This window comes from Hippocampus bargibanti, linkage group LG13, assembly GCF_051943395.1.
Source record: "Hippocampus bargibanti isolate YZ-2025 linkage group LG13, ASM5194339v1, whole genome shotgun sequence".
NCBI classification, from domain to species: Eukaryota; Metazoa; Chordata; class Actinopteri; order Syngnathiformes; family Syngnathidae; genus Hippocampus; species Hippocampus bargibanti.
The window spans coordinates 3933164-3953676 of NC_142746.1; the positions used below are offsets into that span (position 1 = coordinate 3933164).

A 20513-nucleotide genomic window follows, 5' to 3' on the forward strand; every position below is an offset into this window, starting at 1 on the left:
TGCTCTCCTTCAGGCCAGCCCTCTCTAGCCACTGATAGGACTCTTGAGATGAGTCACTTCAGTTATGGTTCGGTGGTACAGCCCGGGTAGGGGCTTTTCCTCCCATGATGGTCCCTCTTCCAGCACCTTATCCTCGGTTCCCCATTGTCTGAAGCATTCTCTGTGTACATAATCCGTTGGAGCTTTCTCTTTGATGTATTCATGGAGCTTGGATGTTTCATCCTGGACAGTGGGTCTCATATTCACTAGTCCCCGGCCTCCTTCCTTACGGCTTGTGTACAGTCTCACGGTGCTGGAAGGCCTGGATTTTCGCATCGCACGTCCAACTGTTAAAAAAATGTTCATCAGGTTTGATACTCGGGTGGTAAAGGAGGAAGCCGTTGAGCCCCCGACTCGGCTGCTTTGAAGGTAAAGGAAGAAGCCATGCCATGTGTGAGTGATATGCCTGTCTCAAGTGGCACAGAGTGTGGTTTTCTTTATGCTGGTTATGCTGGCAGTTCGCACCGAAATGAGCGCGAGCCCGCCGTTACGGCACATGTGGTGGCGAGTGCAGCTGACGCCACGAGGAGTGACGTGAACATTAATGGCGGCGCCCTGGAGGTTGTTTGGCCCGCCATGAAAGCACCCAAGTTCTCCAGGAAAGGAAGTTGGGAGGCTTGTAGGGATCAGTTCAAGTTGGTGGGCGTCGCAGCGAACTGGCCGGGCAAGGTAACAGCAGCACAGTTAGCGCTTTCACTGACTGAGGAGGCTACATCCTGTCTGCTGCTGCTGAGCCTTGGAGAGAGACTCGATTACAGCACACTGGTGTGTGCTCTACAGAGGCGCTTTGGGGAGTTCAATTTAAGAGACTCCTTGCGCTGCAAGTTCAAGCAGCGTGATTGACATTCCGACGAGCCGCCACGTTGTCTCAGTCATGAGATCGAGAGCCTGGGCCGACGGGCATATGCTGGGATGCCAAAGGAAATCCAAGATGAACTGATTTGTGACCTGTTCATCCAAGCACTCAGACCGAATAAACTGCGCTTGCACGTCCTGCTTGCCCACCCGGCGGCACTGGGAGAAGCACTTGCTCTTGTGCCAGAGAGGGAGATTGCAGCCAGAGGAGTACTACCGACGGCAGCTTGCCCCGTTTCGGCGACATAATTGTCGAGAGGTGAGGAGTGCCGTCCAATAAATACCTGTCCAGCTCAACAGGAGGAAGGAAGTGATCAACGTGAACGCCCTACTGTCTGCTGGTGGTGTGGATAGCCAGGTCATCTGCTGCGACGATGCCCAACGATGTTGAACCATCAGAGAAATGGAAAAGGGGCTGCGTAGCCCGGTCAACGCAGACCCTTCCAGTGATTTGCCGGAAATTGAAATCTGCATGTGGTGAGAAAGTGATAATGGTGGGGTGGACAGACATGGGGCACCCCAGTTATGTCCATGTGCAAATTGGGGACATTACTGTACAGCCTTGCCACAGCCACAATTGTGAGGCCTGATGTTGTTCCACCGGGAACCGTCTTAAAATTGACACTTACAAAACTGAGGACAGTGACCGGCGAAGGGACATTTGTATTTGCTCTGGGGGGGTTTGTCGACAACCCACTCATCTTGGGTGGCTAACATGAGTGACCCCTGTATCCTGGGAGGGGACTTTTTAAAAACTCCAAAATGCGTGGTGGACTTGGGGGCTAGGGAGCTCACCCTGCCGAGCGGTCAGCATGTAGAGCTGATCACAGCGTCTTCACAGGGTGCACCAGAGGTGGCCATCAACACCTTATAATCGTCAGCAGAGAGCACAGATGTACGGATGACCCAAATCAGCCTGACCGAGACAGCAGCTGTGCTGACTCCTCAGCACTCGACGGTAGTTCGAGTATTTCAGCCACACTTTCAATAAAAGTGAACGACGCTACTGCGTTACAAGACGTGACACACCACTTTAAGTACTAACTGTCTGGCCAGATCACGCCGCACTGCAGTGATTGATGTTGTTCAGGGAACCATAAGGCCAAGTAGCACGGGGGCTCAAGGAGCTGCAAGCATTCCACTTCACTGTGGTACCTTGGGCTGGGGCTCAGCACACTAATGCGGATGCCTTTTCCCGGTGGCCATGTTCCGTTAGTGGTTGCAGCTATTGCTACCGGCGAGATGCCAGGGAGTGGGAGCTTTGCGGGGAAGCGGCTGCTGCTGTGCTGCTGCTTGATGTTGCACCTTAGAGGCTGTGGACACTGCAGAGTGGGCTTCAAAGCAAGAAGAGGACCACGATCTCAACTCCGTGTGGCAGTGGGCCCAGAGTGGCAGGAGGCCGCCCTGAGAAGGCGTGATGGGACTCTCCGTTGCTTCCAAAGATCTTTGGAGCAAGTTTGATGTGTTACGCATCAAGGATGGTGTGCTGCAAGCCTGGAAAGAACCAACCACCGGGGAAGAGAGCTGGCAAGTGGTCGTGTCAAGAGCTCTTAGAGAGATGGTGCTGAGAGTATATCATGGGGGCACGGGCTCGGGACATTTTGGCAGCGCAAAGACCCTCCGACGGCTACGCCAAGGGTTCTATTGGGGGCAGCACCCACGGGACGTAGAGGACTTCTGTCGGTGCTGTGACGAGTGCGTGGCCTACAAAGGACCTCAAGCCCAATCACGCGCACCACTTCAGCAACAAAGGATTGGTGCACCCTAGGAGAGAGTTGCTGTGGACATAATGGGCCCTTTCCCCTGTGACGGACAGAGGGAATCGCTATGTGCTGTGTGCAATGTATTATTTCACGAAGTGGCCTGAGGCATATACACTGCGAGACCAAGGGGCAGAAACAGTGGCTGATGTGCTACTGAAGGTCATGTTCTGTCTGTTTGGAACTGCAGATATCATCCACAGTGACCAAGGCGGAAATTTTGAGTCCAAGGTGTATGCTTCTCTCTGTGAAGGCCTTGACATGCAGAAGACGCGCACTACTCCTTTGCCTCCGCAGAGTGATGGACTTGTGGAATGATTCAACCGCACCATGCAACAGCAGCTCGCCATCCTCACCTACACACACCAAGGTTGTCCTACATCGGGACAGGTTGACCCCCTACCGGGGCAGCAGTATTCCCTTATTTGAGGCGGGGTCAGAAGATGTGGTGGGTGCAGGTTCCCCGTCCTCCACCAGTTTTTTCACCCAGTCAGCCAGCGCAGGGGGGAATCAAGTGAGAGCGAGGTGGACCACATAGACAGAGGTGAAGACCACAATGACGGGAGGACTTCTTTTGTTGACCCGGGGCGATGGTTTCAGAAAGGGGAGGGTGGTGTAACGTCATGTGCTTGTGATTCGCGTGTTTGAGGGCTGGGCTAATCGGGGAAGCGTGAAGTCTCTGAGAGAAGGGAGGACCCGACAACTAGCGAGTCCGCTAGGAGTCTCAGTGGAATGAGCATGAGCGTGAGTTGTCGCTGACAACAACTCCTGTATGAATGTGCTAACTACTACGTTTTTGTTCATTAAAAGACCGACCCGCTGTACCAGCGACTGTGTGCATCATTTGTCACGCTGAGGGGCATTACAGTACGTTTCATAAGTGGCAATATTTTGCCAGTGTTTTTGACAACCGCTATAGAAGAAGAAAAATAATAATAAGAAAACGACGAAGAAGAAGAAAAGAAGAAAGAAGTAGAAGAAGAAGCAGCAAGAGAAGAAGAACAGGAGGGTGAGGAGGAGGAAGAGGAAGAAGAAGAGGAAGAAGAGGAACAAGAAGAAGAAGAAGAAGAAGGTGTTTATGTGTTGTGGGGGGGATTCGGTAACCCCCATTATAAATCGCTGTTAAGATTTTGTTCAAGTTTTTGCCAAACGCCGAGAAGAAAAAAGAAGAAAACGAAGAAGAAGGGGGAGAAGAAGAAGAAGAGGAGGTGGTGGAGGAAGAAGAAAAAGGTGTGTGTGTGTGTGTGTGCGCGTGTGGTACGGGGAGCGGGGCGGGGGTTTGAGAATTCGCTAACCCCCATAATTATACATCACTGTAAGTAAAGCTAGACACCCTCTTTTTTTGGCTCTATTCTGAATCAACAACATTGGAATAAATTCATCATAAAGTTTCAAACCCAGAACGATAAATGGAAACGAAGACATCACTTCTGAGTGAGAACGAAACAACGTAAACAAATGGGATGTCTAAAGCCAAACCAGTGGTTTAAATGTACAGTAATGTGATGGTCTGTTTGTATGAGATTTAAATCGTCCAAGATATCGTCAACCCCGAAAGAGACAAACCCCGTCGAATTTCTCCAACCAATAATTAGTAATATGTGGATTGGTGGATAGATACACACTTATCTAATAGCGCAAATGTAATCTGTCGTATTAACATTGTTACTGGATTGCTGTAAATACAAATAGTTCGGCCAAAAGATTGACCTCACCAAGATGCGTGTTTGTGTTACGAAAAACACTGAACACAAGCGTCACCTCTACACATACCTACCAAAAAAACTAACTGCTGAACCTTTGGCATTTTTCCTCTAAGGACAAGAAGTAAAGCGAAGTCACGGACCCATTTGCGGAGGAAAGTTAAAAATCGACGGAATGGAACTGATGTTTGCTGAATGGGAAGATGGCGAGAGGTTCTCATTTGAAGACTCTGACCGGTTTGAGGAGGACTCGCTGTGCTCATTCATATCAGAGGCAGAGAGCCTATGTCAGAACTGGAGGGGATGGAGGAAGCAATCTGCTGGACCCACATCTCCAACTGTGAAGACAAAAGGTTGGGGAAAATGAATTTCGTTTTAACATAAACACAAATGAAACTTATGTCAGTGTCTTTCTTGCAGCTGTATTAAATTAGCATCATGTAAGCCTGACTGCTATGAATGTTAGACTTTAGTGAGACCGATATGTGTATACTGTATAGTCCCCGAAAAAAAAGTTTTAAAGGACATACAACACCATTTTTTTTTTGTTTCCTAACTGACATCAGAAAAAAACGTTTTATAGCATCTAAAACACCCAAAACATGCAGGCTGATATTTTTAGTCAAATGAAAAACACCAAATAAAATGACCAAAAATGACTTCAAAATGAAATCAGAAGTGGCCAGTTTCAGAAGGTCCCGCCCCCTTGATCCTGACATCACACCAAGACGTCTTGCCTTGCTCGAGAATTAAAACAATGGCTTCAGATTCGGCGAATATGCTTTCTTGTTACTCATCCAGTTATGAATATGATTCAAGTAGTTCTGAAGAGGAAAGCATACATGTTTGAAATCGATTAAAGGAGTCCTCCCATATCAATTCAAGCCGTCAATGGCATTTGGACTGAAATGTGGTGTCCCAGAAAATGCAAACGATGGCGCCCAATCTCCATTGGAAATGGGCTGATTTGTCTGCTGGGAATTTGTGTCAGACAATATCAAATCATAGTCTTGGTGCAACACACAACGATTCACCATCACATTATATATGTGTTTTGCTTCTAATTTCGCCATCAACACGGATCAACACGAAGTTTTCAGACCAAACAAAGTACCGCAAAATGCATTGTGTGTCGCTTTCTCGGTCAGGGGCGTTCCAAACATGACGTCACGTGGGGATCGTCATCAACTCGAAAACAAGACTTCCTGAATATTCAGCGTGAGTCTTTTATTTGTAAAATATAACGTGAAATATAGCTATATGCAGTGGAATCTTTGTAAAATACGCTCAGTAGAAGTCATTTGAAGTGATTTTACAAATTATGGACACAACTTGTCCGGAGGTGTCGGTTATCCTTTAAAGGTTAGAACGGCATCCTGAAGACATTCTGTATTGAGGATTCATTTGGGTTCGGCATAAAAATGAATTTGGCTAAATTCAGGGCCCTTATTTATCAAGAGTGGAAAAAAAAGTGAGCTGCCATATTATTTTTTGGAGAACAGCCTCAGTCTCTCTCTGTCTGTAACACCCCCCCCCCCCACTGCTGCGTTCTTGAACAATCACCTGGCTTTAACCGTAGACTGGGGGCGGGGAATAGAGGACAAAAACAGTCGGCTGCCATTTTGTTGTTAAGAGAACGGGCTTGTTCGCGAACGACACATCACTCATTGTGGCGCTCCGTGTGTATCGTGAAAAAGTTTGTATGCCAAGGTAAAATTATCATAAATTTAATGTTCGTAAAACGAAAAGTTTGTACCGAGGTATCACTATATTTCAAAATGCAAAGTATGCTGGTCTCTAATCACTTGCCATAGCTCAAACTTGTATGCTGGAATATGGGAATTGGTTGAGAGAACAGTCGGTAAAGTAAATCAAGTGAGGACGGCAGAGCGGTACAATAAAGAATTAAAATCTCCAACATGGTTTTTCCTGGCTCATGACCATGCCTCTTGTGCCTAGTCCAGGGAAACAAAGTTGAAAATATCTTTAAACAAGAAAATATAGAAAGATATTTTGAGGAAAAAAAATGGTAGATTAGTACTTAAAACAAGCTGTCAGAAATAAGACACATTTTCTTATTAAACCATGAAGTGAGATTTTTTTTGCTGATAAAAGAAATGAAGCGACCTGCAATTCCTCTCGCATGCTCTTTATTAACATAAAATGTCAACATTATGTCAAGATATCTTTTAATCCCTGTTTATCTAAGACAGTATTAAGACATTTATTATTAAATATTCATAACATTTATCATATCATATACCATGAACATACACGGCAGATTAACTCTTTTAGACGTTTTGTGCAAAATTCTGGTTGAATTATGTTTAGGCCGTTGACCTGTTGAGTGGGTTATTGCAAGTAATGAAAAAGATTGATTTTCTCATGTTTCATCTTTTTTAGATGGTCAGGTCATTCCATTGGTGGAGTTGTCAGCCAAACAAGTTGCTTTTCATATCCCTTTTGAGGTAGTGGAGAAGGTTTACCCTCCTGTGCCAGAACAACTGCAGCTTCGAATAGCATATTGGAGCTTCCCTGAAAATGAGGAAGATATCAGGTGAGTCAATGTGGTACAGTAAAATAGAAGAATGCAATGCTTGATGGTAATATAATTAGGGCTTGAGTGCAACAATTCCAGGATCTGTATTGTAAATTGGTGGTTATAATGATAACTTTGAGGTTCTGATTTATTATTTATTTATTTTACAACACTTGCACCTCTTCTTATTCTTATTTTCTGTTCATCTTTTGTGTATTTCGTGAACTAATCCACCTCATAATAACATCACGCATCACGTGACGTTACATGCCCCCCCCCCAAAAAAAAAATCCAGACTATATAACTGACTAAATTTTCACTGTAATCATAGTTATATGGATTGGATTTACCCTTATTAGTCTCGCAATGGAGAAATTTACATTTCACTGCAGCAAAGTAATGAAAGGAATTAAAGAAGTAGAAAAAAAATACACGAGCTGCTGGAAAGGCAGGCATCGGGTTGGTGGGATTGCCAGCAATCCTGATGGCTCTGCGGGTGAGGCGGGTGTTGGAAATGTTGATGGTAAACGATAATTTGTTATTGCTTTCAGGCCATTCCACACTGATGCAGAGTCGTTAGCAGATAACTGTTTGTTAAGCCTCTCCGCATAACATTTCTTTGCGATGTTAATTTCCAGTTAATTTCCTTTGTCAGTCTTTTGCACAGAAAGCAACCGCTTCTCTCCGCATTGTACAAGAAGTCACAGACCCTGGCTTTGATCGCTGTCAAAGGACCGGATGTGGCGCTGTGGGTGGATTGCCAGATCCGCTCAATATTACAGCATTGCACAAAATGAGGATCCAAAATAACTGTTTCTTAACATGGGGCAAGGGACTTGCTGTGCAGTTGCTATGTAACAGTCACCCACATTCCTTCCCTCCCTTCATGAATTTCTAACGTCCTTTAGACTGATGCTTCATCCTTGCCCCCTCATCCTACAAAGCCTATGCATTTTTACATGATGGCGCTCAAACATTTCAAGACATCTAATGATCTACCTCATGCTGTTTTACATACTTTTCCCCATCTATCTTCTTCTAATTTCAGGTTGTATTCATGCCTGGCAAATGGAAGTCCAGATGAGTTTCAACGTGGAGAGCAGCTGCACCGAATCAGAGCTGTGAAAGACCCTCTGCAAATTGGTGTGTTTCAACCCCAGTTTTCACAGTTATGTCAAATGTGCATTTCTATGGTTCAGGCTCAGAAAGGAGGTGGAAACAGCCAGGAAGGTAAAGATAATAGTCGTACCTTTGGTGGTCGCAGTACTCGGGCAAATTAGTGTTCCAACAAATCCCGGGAACAACAGGCCAGGCCAGAAAAGTGTAGTGCTAGGAATAGCAAATATACTGTGGAGAATCCTCAAACGTCCTGGCCTGGCCTTTGATACAGGACCCAAGCTGAATAGGGGACAGATGCCACCCGGGGGGTGAGGAGAAGAAGAAGATAACAAAAAAGTTATTTGAACTTGAAATGTCGGCGGCTGTCCAAAATACAATGCAACACATACATATTGGTTTATATAGCGCTTTAACAACAATTGAAGCTGTAACAATGCTAACTTGGAAAAAAGGGAATACTGCCACCTTGTGGAAGGGAAAAAACATCACCAGCGGTATGAGCAGCGCTATATTGGCACTCCGCAAGAAAAACAAAACCTAAATACCTGAATTGCAGTCATTTAGTTACTATATGATTTTTTTTAATATTAAACATGAAACAGAAACTAATTGGTAGAGGGGTAAATATTTTCAGTGCAACACAATTCGTAATCTTAATACTAGTGGTGGGAAAATGAAACATCATGAAGCAATGAGGCTTTTCCACCCAAATGGGCAGAGCTACCAGCAAAAATTTTAGTTAGCTGACGAAACCTCTTGGATGGGAAGCGAAATGTCCAACACTCTCAAAGAAGTACAGATGACGGTTGAAGAAACCTTTTCATTGATGGACCGCTCCTGTACGACTGAGAGCTTACACAGACATACATAAATACCACACAGGAAGGTCTCGTTATATCGATATTCCCGGGAGTCGGAAAAAATATATATATCCGATCCTGCACCGAACTGCATTAAATGGGGGATCTTTGATATGGCATGTAATTTTCTCCTTGAGTTCATGGATTGCGTATCTAGCATGCTTTTGTACTGTAGTGAAGTGTAAAATAAACTTATGCATTAAATAAAAACGTCATTTATTATTTTCATAATGCACTCTTGCAATAGTGACTGAGTAGCACTCGACATTGTTCTATACACACGAGAGAAATTGCGAACGGCAGCATGTACATAGTTTATGAAAAACAGTGATTATTGCAAGCGATAGATATCTGAATACAACACAATTAAATACATGTATGGAAAACAAAAACTGCAACGTTTACATTACATATGTTGATAAAGTATTCTGCGGCACGTCTAACTCTTTCGGAATGGAGGATTTGCTTCTTGTAGGATTCTCCTCCACAGCCACTGAAATTGTTGTTGAACAACTGTATCCTGTATAAGGAGACTACAGTATGTTTCAGATGCTATTGCAGCTCTGCTACACAGTGCAAGACATGAAAGCTGGTCACGTGACCAACGGTGTTACCGATACATATTTCGCTAATGGTGGTACTGTATTGAAATCTTTAAACTATTATTGATTCAGCTTGAAGCTGCTTTTGTATCGATATAAGCAGAGCAAAATGGCTGGCGGGAGATGAAAAGGGCACCGTAGTAACCGGATTATCGTAATAACCAGGTATCGTACTAACCGGAACTAATTATACATAAAAGACTAGAAATTTGCCCGGAAATGAAAATAGTATCGTAATAAGCAGTACTATCAATATAACCGATATAATGAGACTTTACTGTATATGAAAATACATCTCTAGTACTTCATGTATTGTATGATATATATTGCAATATATTTTTCTTTGGTTTGGGAAAAGGTCCTTCAGGCGTTGGAACCCCGCCAGTCGCTAAGGGGAGAGATCTATCTGGCCGTTTTTCTTTCCAGTAAGCGGAACCAGTGAAAAAGCCATATTAGCACATCCAGGAAGCAAGCACCATTAAATATTGACGATGCCCAAGAATCATTGGAGTTTCTTGCGATCATCCGTTTTTTTTTTTCGCATATTGCTTGCACCTGGTCATGAAGCTGCGGAACACCAACACCATCAACAAAGTGACAGTGGAACTTCGCCTCAGGTTGGCAAAAGACGCATTGTTCTGCGTTGACGATGAGCCTGTGCCCGTCCAGGCGACGAAACAGTTTCCAGGTATTGGATCAATTGTTGTTCTTCTCCTGGTTCTGTTCTTCGCCGGTGTTGGTGGTAATATTTAACACCAGGTGATGCAGGTGCTCTTCGTTGCTGCTGGTGATGAGAATGTCGATATAGGCACTGCAGAAGTCAAGACTTTCCAAGACAGAGTTCAAGTCAAAGTCAGCTTTATTGTCAAATATGCGAGTATGCATGACATACAGCACAGATGAAATTACTGTCCCCTTGGACCCAGCATGTAAGGCACTTATCTTCTTCTTCTTCTTTTCCTTTCGGCTTTTCCCCTCAGGGGTCGCCACAGCGAATCAATGTTCTCCATCTCTCCCGGTTTTGTGCATCCTCTTCTCTCACACCAGCTACCTTCATGTCCTCTTTGACCACATCCATAAACCTCCTCTTCGGTCTTCCTCTCAGTCTCCTGCCTGGCAGTACAAGGCTCAGCATCCTTCTGCCGATATAGTCACTCTCTCTCCTCTGGACATGTCCAAACCGTCTCAGACTTTCTCTGCTCTGCTACCTCCAGCTCTGCTTCCTGTCTTTTCTTCAGTGGCACTGTCTCCAGTCCAAACATCATGGCTGGTCTCACCACTGTTTTATACACTTTTCCTTTCATCCTCGCTGAAACCCTTCTGTCACACCTTGAAGTGAGGGCGTGCAGAAAAAAGGAAAAAATAGAGTTCAGGGTGATTGGATTGGATTGGATTTGCCTTTATTAGTCTCGCAGTGGAGAAATTTACATTTCACAGCAGCAAAGTTATGAAAGAAATGAAAGTAGAAAAGCAAAACACAGGAGCTGCTGGAAAGGCAGCCACTCTCGCGGCGCCGTCTTGAAGTCAAAAGAACAAAAAAAAAAACAAACTAAATAAAAAATACTACAGCGTGTAGCGTGTACTCAGAGTTCGGTGAGTGTGACAGTGGGAAAGGTCAGGGGGGGCAGGGCTGGGAGGGAGTTGAGTCCTGACTGCCTGGTGGCAGAAACTGTCCTTCAGCCTGCTGGTCTTAGCTTGGAGACTCCGCAGTCTCCTACACGATGGCAGCAGGCTGAAGAGGCTGTGGGTGGGATTGCCAGCAATCCTGATGGCTCTGCGGGTGAGGCGGGTGTTGGAAATGTCCTGAAGGGGGGTGAGGGAGACACAGTTGATGAAATGCTGGAAAGTTTGTAATGCGTTGCGGAGGCCGATGGGCATTTGGAGAAACTCAAATGAGCCAAAGTGGGGGTGGTGATGGCCGTCTTGAGAATGTCTTTTGGAGCGACCGGTATTTGGTGATAGGCCCTCACCAGATTGATGGCTGGCAAGGTCGACTTCTCATGAAGGAAGGACACGCATTCCTGGATGTTTGTGATGGGATATCGGTTGAGGATGGTGACGGAGTTGACGGCATGGTAGTCTCCGCATGGACACAAATCACCTGCATTTGCTTTGGGGACCATAAGTAAGCGGGGAGCCCCATTTGCTGCTCGAAGGACGTGGAGGATGGATTAAACTGAGCAGAAGAATGTGATCAAATTCTGCATCAGCGATCCGTTGCTTTGCAGGGGCCAGTCACCGATTATGCTGGAACTTGACTGCACCGGTCGTCTCGATGTGATGCACAACATCGTGAGGCGCTGGTTAAGTCGTCCGTGCGGGTTTCATCAGGTTTGAAAATCAGTGTAGAGTAGGGAGAAGATAGGGGGCACCAATTTGCATGGACCCCCCAAAAAAGCCATTTTAAAATGGACACATTATCTTCTACTTTTCCTTTCGACTTTCCCCTTCAGGCGAAGCAAATCAGTGGACACAATATCTGAATGTCATTTTCAACGAAGGGATGGAATGATACTTATAATCAGTGTCTGAAACTCATGACAAAAAGTTACCGGACACCAGGGCAGACAACTCTAAAAAGTTGCCTGCCCAGCCATAAAGTTGCCTTCCCCATTTTTCACAACTTGAAACACAGTAAGACGACTAAGTGAAAAAAAACAACATTGTTGCAAAATGATTGATAATCAGAATATATAACAGACCAACACTTTAAAATGTACCTACCACAAACGCTCCCTTGCTTAATTTATCGTAAATATCCATTGCTGATGATTTTGCTTCAGCTGTTGTTTGTCCATACACTGTTCGACATGTTGCACAATTCTACAAGCCACGTGAACTCCTCTTTCCACGATGCTTTTAAAGGGCAACCGACGTCTCCGGACAAGTTGTGTCCATAATTTGTAAAATGGCTTCAAATGACTTCTACTGGCCGTATTTTCCAAGGAATTCCACCGCATATAGCTATATTTTACATTTTAAGACTCGCACTGAATATTCCAGAAGTCTTGTTTTTGAGTTGGTGACGAGTCCTCACCCTACGTCGCTGAAGGAACGCCCCTCAGCGGGAAAGGAGATACCTTGAATCACCTCAATGCATTTTGCAACACTTTGTTTGGTCTGAAAACTTCGTGTTGATCTGTGTTGATGGTGAAATTAGAAGGAAAACACATAAATAACGCGATGGTGAATCCTTGTGTGTGGCACCGAGCATCTATTTGATATTCACTGACAAAAATTGTAAGGAATTAATCGGTGCTACATTTCCCCCATCAAAATGACACGGAATAAATTCTTTAATCGATTGCAAAGATGTATGCTTTCCTCTTCAGAACTATTTGCATCATATTCATAACTGGATGACTAACAAGAAAGCATATTCTCCGAATCTGAAGCCATTGTTTTGATTCTCGAGTAAGGCAAGACATCTTGCCGTGACACCACGAACATGGGGGCGGGACCTTATGAAACTGGCCACTTCCGGTTTCAAATTGAAGTACTTTTTAGACACTTGAAGTCATTTTAATTGGTGTTTTGTATTTGACTAAAAATATCATACTGCGTGTTTTGAGTATTTTAGATGCTATAAAATGTTTTTCTGATGTCTGTTAGGAAACAAAAAAGTGACGTCGGTTGTCCTTTAATGTACATTTACGTTTTGTAGCGTCCTAAATTTTGTTAGCTACTTTTGAAGAATCTTTCTTCTGGGGCAGAGGTTTTGGCTTGATTTCTAACCACTTATCCATTTTTTTGTGTTCCATGTGCGTCTACTTTGGAAAATGATAAGCAAATGCTCCCGGAAGCACGAAGTTATTCGATGCAGGCTTCTGATTGGCTGCCGAATATGCAAATTCCCAAACGAACCGAAATTTCCAAACCGAACGAAGATTTCAAAATCGGAATAAAGCAAACGTGTGATTTGAGAAATTAATATTTCTTTGTTTTTCTTGAAAAAGTTGTCAGCGGAGACGTTCTGTAAGTTGTACGCCTGACGTGAAAGTTGCACGCCCCGGGCGTCCGGGCAGACTTTATTTCAGACACTGAAGTAATGATGGAATGTAATTTGCTCTTCATGTGTGAGGGGGTTCATGCATCATAATTAACATACAATAACGCTGGCGCGTGTGGCTGCCGCTGCTCACCCGCAGAAAAAATATCCTGTGACTGTAAAGCGTCCTTAAGAGTTTTGAAACGCGCTTATAAATGAAATGTATTAAAATAAAAATCAGCTTCAGTTTTTAAGAAGGATTCAGTACTATTTTTGTCATGGGTGTGATTTTAAAATCCCACTTTATGAGACCAACACACATTGAGGTCTTGACTCAGTGCAAGCGCACGTGGGCACGTTAAATAATGCATATTGCTGTGCATCTTTTGTTTTAATAGAAACATATAATTCCACGGTGTGTTCCTCTTTGTTGATGTAACTTTAGTGTGTCCGTTTCATGTATATTAGGTTTTTGAAAACACAAAGTTTTAAGTGCACAGTGTGTCTTGTTTGTCTTTTCTGTCAGGATTCCATCTCAGTGCAACTGTCGTGCCCAGTCAGGCTGGGCAATCAAAAGGCACCTATAACGTGGCTGCAATGTTTGATCGCTGTCGCATCACCTCCTGCAGTTGTACATGTGGTGCTGGGGCAAAATGGTGTGCCCATGTGGTGGCACTCTGTCTCTTCAGAATTCACAATGTAAGTAATAAAACTACAACTAACATGAAATATAACAAGTTAAGTATCACAATACAAACAAATACTTTGCTGCTGTCAAATTTAAATTTCTCCACTGCGAGACTAATGAAGGCAAATCCAATCCAAAAAGGAAGTATGTTAACAATGATAATAACTGATAACCTTGTCTGTGCTTATGATTATGCAATTTATAATTCATTTCACAGTATCTGCGAAAGTTGAAATTTTCACATTCAATGCAAAATGTTGATTGCAGCAAACAAAACATTACGTTCAGGGCACCAGCAGTCTCATTGGTACAGCTTGAATTACATGTTAATTTATTTGACCTTTTTTTCCTTTTGTTTATTTTCAGTTAACTTTTGTCACTTTCACATGATTACAATCTGGACAAAACTTCATGACACCCTAACAATTTATGAAATGATCTGTGAGCGGGAATCATCTTTCAACTGCTATTGTTTCATTCGAAAACACTTTTCAGTTGTATCCATTTGTTGATAATGGCTGCAACTATTTTTATACCAAAATAAATCAACCTGTCATGTAGAAATGGCAACATTTCATTTTCTTAGGTAGGAGTAAAACGTATGGAAAAAGATTAGGGCCAATAAAGAAATAAAAACAGGTTGACAAGATTGTCACTTATCTCAGAATTCTGACTTTATTCTCATAATTCTCACTTTTATCTAAAAATTCTGACTTTGAAGTCAGAATTCCGACTTTATCATAAAAAAATTAATGAGAATGTCTTCCTCGATATAGTGTTTGTTCAAAAGTTCGTTCAAAAGTTCCCGAGCTGACATGCAGTACTTTTATTTTCCAAAGCAAATGGTTTTCCCCCACAGAGGCATGATTGCAATGCTTGTTTATGTAAAAAATGTGATCGGTGAGAAGGTTTCTTCCTCTGTACTTCTTTGAAAGTGTCAGACGTTTCGCTTCTTATCAAAGAAGCTTCGTCAGCGAACTAAACTTTTTTGCTGGTAGTTTTGGCCCTATATATATATATATATATATGGCGGCCCGGTAGTCGAGTGGTTAGCACAGCGGCTTCACAGTGCAGAGGTCACACGGCTCATAAGCTTCCACACTTGCTATCTGCAATCGACTTCTCGCAGAAGTATGTTGATGCTAACGTAAACATGGGGCTTGTTAAAATGTCACGGACTTTCGACTGTTTCATCGAAGGTGTTGTTTCATTGCAAATTAGAATCAGAACATTTTCTCTCCTCTCATGCTCCGGTGCATTAACGCTGAAGTGCACTATTTGGGCTCATTTCAAGCGGCGTTTACCTGTTTCAACATGACGGCCACTATCATCCAATCAAAATGGCGCTTTCGGCCAACCTAGCTCAGTGACATCCAATCAAAATTGCGCTTTCCGCCAACTGCAGCCCCAACGGGAAATGAACGGCGAAAAAACGAAAATATGTATTTAGTTTTATCGGCGAGCCATATGCAGTCATCAAAAGACCCCTGCTGTATATGAATGCAATCGTTTTTTGCAACAATGTTTCTTGTTTTGTCTGCTGAAGCGTGACGATTTTGAAAATTACCGTACATTCCATACTGTGTATTAAAGGACAACTGATGTCACTTTTTATTCAAATGCAAAACACCAGTAAAAATGACTTCACGCCAAGACGTCTTGCATTGTTTGTGAATCCAAACAATGGCTTCAGATTCGGATAATATGCTTTCTTGTTACACATCCAGTTTTGAATATGATTCAATTACACTGTAGTTTTGAAGAGGAAAGCATACATGTTTGCAATCGATTAAAGAATTATATGTGCCATTTTGAGGCAACATTGGGGGAACTACCCTCACCCCCCCCCCCCCCAAAAAAAAAAAAAAAGAGGCACAAAATGGCGAGCTCATCTGGCCAGCTCCGTTTCTTATATGGCGCTTGGATGCCCTCTTTTGGCGGCTTTTGTTAATGCAGTTCGGCGCAGGACGGATATATCGACAGTACGGTTATATCGACATTTTTCTAACTCCCGAGAATATCGCTATAACGAGACTTTACTGTATTTTCTTTTGCTAAGATTTTAACCTCATTGTTGTCAAATGAGTGGTTGCTAGCTTTTAGTTGCATATGTACTGTAGATTGAGGCCCACTTGTATTATCCCTGCGATGTTGATAGTCTTTTTTTGAGAATTTGTTTAGTCTCCCCAATGTAATCTTTACCATTTTAATTTTTAGAATGTATTGAATGAACTGCATTATGTTGTTTTTCTATTGGCAGCCTATCTTTTGGGTTGCACAAACATTTACCTTAAAAGTGTTTATCGGTTTGAAATAAGTAGGAATTTTGTGTTGCCAAAGGACTAGTAGTTTTTCAGAAACCCCTGCAATGTAAGGTACTGCTACTCCTCTCCTTTTAGTATCTTCAGAATTTTTGGTTACTGTTGTTTTTATTAAGTGTTATTTCTCTAGATTCTGTTTTAATTGTAATGGTTTCCAGTTCTCGATTTCTGCTTTCTGTACAGGCCTCAGCTGTTTGTCTGAGGGCTCCAGTGTCAGAGTCTTTGTCCAGGCTGCAGAGGGATCAGCTCCAGAAATTTGCCCAGTATCTCATTAGTGAACTACCTCAACAGGTATGTTTTTCCCCTAAAATGTATGTTTTTGAAAAATCTTGAACTAAACAATTCAATTGAAATGAAACAAAACTTTAATTGCTGGGTTGCAAACTACTTTCAACAGCTTTTTGGTTTCTGGCAGAGGTGGGGAACCTTTTTTTATTCTGAGATGAATGATTATTATCAAAGGGCCACAACTAAATTAATAAACACAAATGATCTTTTGTTGATGGAGCAAATTTTTAAATTGAGGAGTTCCTGAAAAAAAAGTTTTATTAAACAATAAAAAAACAACCTATTAGCTGAGGTACTGGCTATAAGGTTAGAGATATTAAATATTTCTGTATGTAACTATCTGACTGAAACTCATTTGGAAAGATTCTCCATCCCGAAAAAATATTGTACTGCAAATGTTGAGTTTCACTTTACTTCATTTGAATGCTTCTGTGCCAATGACCATTTTGTGTTTGGAAGCCTTTTACTGAGCATCTTCGTCTTTATTCAGTTCATCGAGTTGCTTGTTCTGTAGCCACAAGGGGACACAAGCTAGTGTCTTATTGTGCCGGGCCCAAGCCTGGATAAATACAGAGGGTTGTGTCAGGAAGGGCCAAAACAAACATGTGAATCAAACCTCTGAAAATGGAGGACACTGTGGCGACCCCTGAAGGGAAAATCCAAAAGGAAAAGAAGAAATAAATCGGATTTCTTTGTACTGGACAATATCCTTAACCAATGAATCATTGGTCACATTTTACGTAGCGGTGAATTGGATTTGCAATTGCATTTATTAATTAATTAATTAATTTATACATACTTTTCTGCACTTGGGTCACTGGAATGTGGAGCCTATCACAGCTGTCTTTGGTCACGAAACAATTGTAAAGAAACATTTTGACCGAGTCAATGTTTCTTAAAACATATTCAGAAATCATAAAGCCTTATATAGTCCCACACACACACACACATATATATATATATATATATATATATATATATATATATATATATATATATATATATATATATATATATGGAGGAAATGGAGTTTGCATGTTCTCCCCGGACCCGCGTGGGTTTTCTCCGGGTCCTCCGGTTTGTGTGCCCTGCGATTGGCTGGCAACCAATTCAGGGTGTCCCCCGCCTCGTGCCCGAAGACAGCTGAGATAGGCTCCAGCAACCCCCGCAACCCTAATGAGGAATAAGCGGTACGGAAAATGAGATGAGAGATATATATATATATATATAAAATAGTCCCACAATGAGGAAATTTGTATCAAAAACAAAAGGCATTTAAAAAACAAAACGAAAAGCCATTGTCAGCCTTTCTGCGCCTCACATGTTAATATGCCGTGTAATACATTAGGTTTGTGGTGGAAAATGACTACTTGGGGTCAAGCAAACCCATCTTCATGTGCAGGACTAAAGGAAAAGCGCCATTTGAGTACTTCACTGATCATGGCAAGTACCTAGTGACGGCAATGAGCTAATCAAAACAGAATGGACCAAATGTGATGGATTTCATATCAAAAATGTAAAAATCGATTACATCTGCGACTGATGGCTTCAAATAAATAGTCCAAATGGCCAATGTTTGTTGATTGGTTTTATCTTTATGTATCTCACACAGTAACACTGGTCTCATTACCGATAAAACATAAATATCTACCATTCCCATTGGCATCTGTATATATTTGTCTTGATATTCTTGGAATATATATTGCTGCTTTGCGGTTTGATTTGATTATCGCATCTCCTGATGCGTCGTGGTTTTTTTTTCAGGTAACAAAAACCTTCAGAAAAAAAATGCCAAATCACTCAGTGGTATATTACATGGCTGTAGCTTGATAGGTTCCCAGCATTAACGTCACCCAATGATAGCATGATATCCCATGATTTACAGCCAAGTGGATTGATTGTGTGTATTTGTGTAGACATGTGTGCGTGCGTGTGTATGCGCGTGCGATATCCCATAATATCGTTAATCATCATCATCATAATCAAAATTTACACTTGGGCAATATTTGTAACTTCTGTTAAAAGCTCTCAACTCAGTGGTCATCTCTTTCAAACAGGATGCAGAATTCCAGATCTGTGTATATGTAATGTTCTTTTACTCTCTTCACGTTACACAACATTTAAATTTGGCTTGTCATTTCCACAATGCACTGTAAATCGAGGCCATGTGCATTGCTCTTTGTATTCCTGGTTCATTGTACTGTGTATTTGAAATAATGTCACATGGCTTTGTTTTTCAGATTTTACCCACAGCCCAACGACTACTCGATGAGCTCTTATCCTCTCAGTCTACTGCAATCAACACTTTGTGTGGAGCTCCGGGTAAAATAGCCTTCAACATCTTGCATTCCAAATAGGAATAACATATCTTGAATTACTAACGAAGTGAATTGCTTGAATTACTAAATAAATTGTATCTGTGCGTGTGTGTGGTTAAAGACCCCACAGCTGGACCTTCAGCATCTGACCAGAGCACCTGGTATTTGGATGAGTCAACTCTGAGTGAAAATATCAAAAAGACACTCCATAAATTTTGTGGGCCTTCTCCTGTTGTCTTCAGGTTGGTTAATTGACATACAATTCCTTTTTGGGTAATCGGATTTGCGGCCGCATGTTTTGGACACTCGGGGGAAGAGAGGGGCGGAGCTTTCAATTGATCACCACCTGGTGGTGAGTAGGCTCCAATGGTCGGGGAAGATGACGGTTCGACCTGGCAAACCCAAACATATTGTGAGGGTTTTTTGAGAGCATCTGGCGGAATCCCTTGTCAGAAGGAGTGTCAACTCATGCCTCCGGCAGAACTTTTCACATGTCCTGTGTGAGGTGGAGACATTGAGTCCGAATGGTTCATGTTACGTACCTCTCTTGTTGAGGCGGCCAATCGGAGTTGTGGCTGTCAGGTGGTTGGTGCCTGTCGTGGCGGTAAGCTCCGTACTCGTTGGTGGACACCAACAGCAAGGTGTTGCCTTCAAGCTGAAGAAGGAGTCCTCTGAGGTCTTTATGTCCTGTGGCATCCAAGAGACAGCTGACAGGTATCGATTAGTCACTTGGAATGCGGCTTCGGTTATCGCCGAGTTCAAAAACTCGGGCATGGGAAGATGCCATGGAAACCGACTTTCGGATGGCTTTGAGGAAATTCTGATTCACCATCCTGTGTCTCTGGAGGGGAAAGCAGTGCACCACGAGCACTGTTTACAGTGAGAATGGGGCGCTGCTGACCTTGACTCGGGACGTTGTGAGCCGGTGAGCAGAATACTCCGAAGACATTCTCAACTCCACCAACATGCCTTCCTTGGAGGAAGCAAAGTATGGGGACTCTGGGATGGGCTTTCTGATCTCTGTGGTTGAAGTCACCGATGTGATTAAAAAGCTCAGCGCAGGAGGGCCCCAGAGGTGGTTGAGATCCGCCCAGAGTTCCACAAGAATCTTGATGTTGTGGGGCTGTCTTGGTTGACACACCGCTGCAACATCGTGTGGTCATCGGAGAACGTGCCTATGGATTGGCGGCGCCGGCCCCACGCAAAGGCGGGCGAGCGAGGGTAGCGGGTCACGCCGGCGCCCGGCGGGTTCTCCTCGCGGCGGCCGCCCCACCCGTTATTGCTCACCACCCCCCAGGCCCCCGAATGAGGTGGCTCGGGCAGCTGATTCGGATGCCTCCTGGACGCTTCCCTGGTGAGGTGTTCTGGGCATGTCCTACTGGCACAAGACCCTAAGACGACCCAGGACATGCTGGTGAGACTATGTCACCAAA

The 20513-nt window shown here is 43.3% G+C and overlaps 1 protein-coding gene across 2 annotated transcripts in view; it reads left to right on the top strand.

Moving 5' to 3' along the window:
- The first annotated feature begins 3657 nt into the window (after nucleotides 1-3657).
- The window catches only part of zswim8 (zinc finger, SWIM-type containing 8), a 58520-nt gene continuing 41664 nt past the window's right edge, over nucleotides 3658-20513 (top strand). The window contains exons 1-8 of one of the 2 annotated variants that reach the window (XM_089012358.1): nucleotides 3658-3884; nucleotides 4474-4710; nucleotides 6761-6914; nucleotides 7945-8039; nucleotides 13992-14164; nucleotides 16658-16765; nucleotides 19003-19084; nucleotides 19202-19322. In XM_089012358.1, the coding sequence (XP_088868484.1) occupies nucleotides 4533-4710; nucleotides 6761-6914; nucleotides 7945-8039; nucleotides 13992-14164; nucleotides 16658-16765; nucleotides 19003-19084; nucleotides 19202-19322 (911 nt within the window). In that variant the 5' untranslated portion in view covers nucleotides 3658-3884; nucleotides 4474-4532. The remainder of the gene's footprint in view (nucleotides 3885-4473; nucleotides 4711-6760; nucleotides 6915-7944; nucleotides 8040-13991; nucleotides 14165-16657; nucleotides 16766-19002; nucleotides 19085-19201; nucleotides 19323-20513) is intronic. The other variant, XM_089012359.1, reaches the window with a different exon arrangement.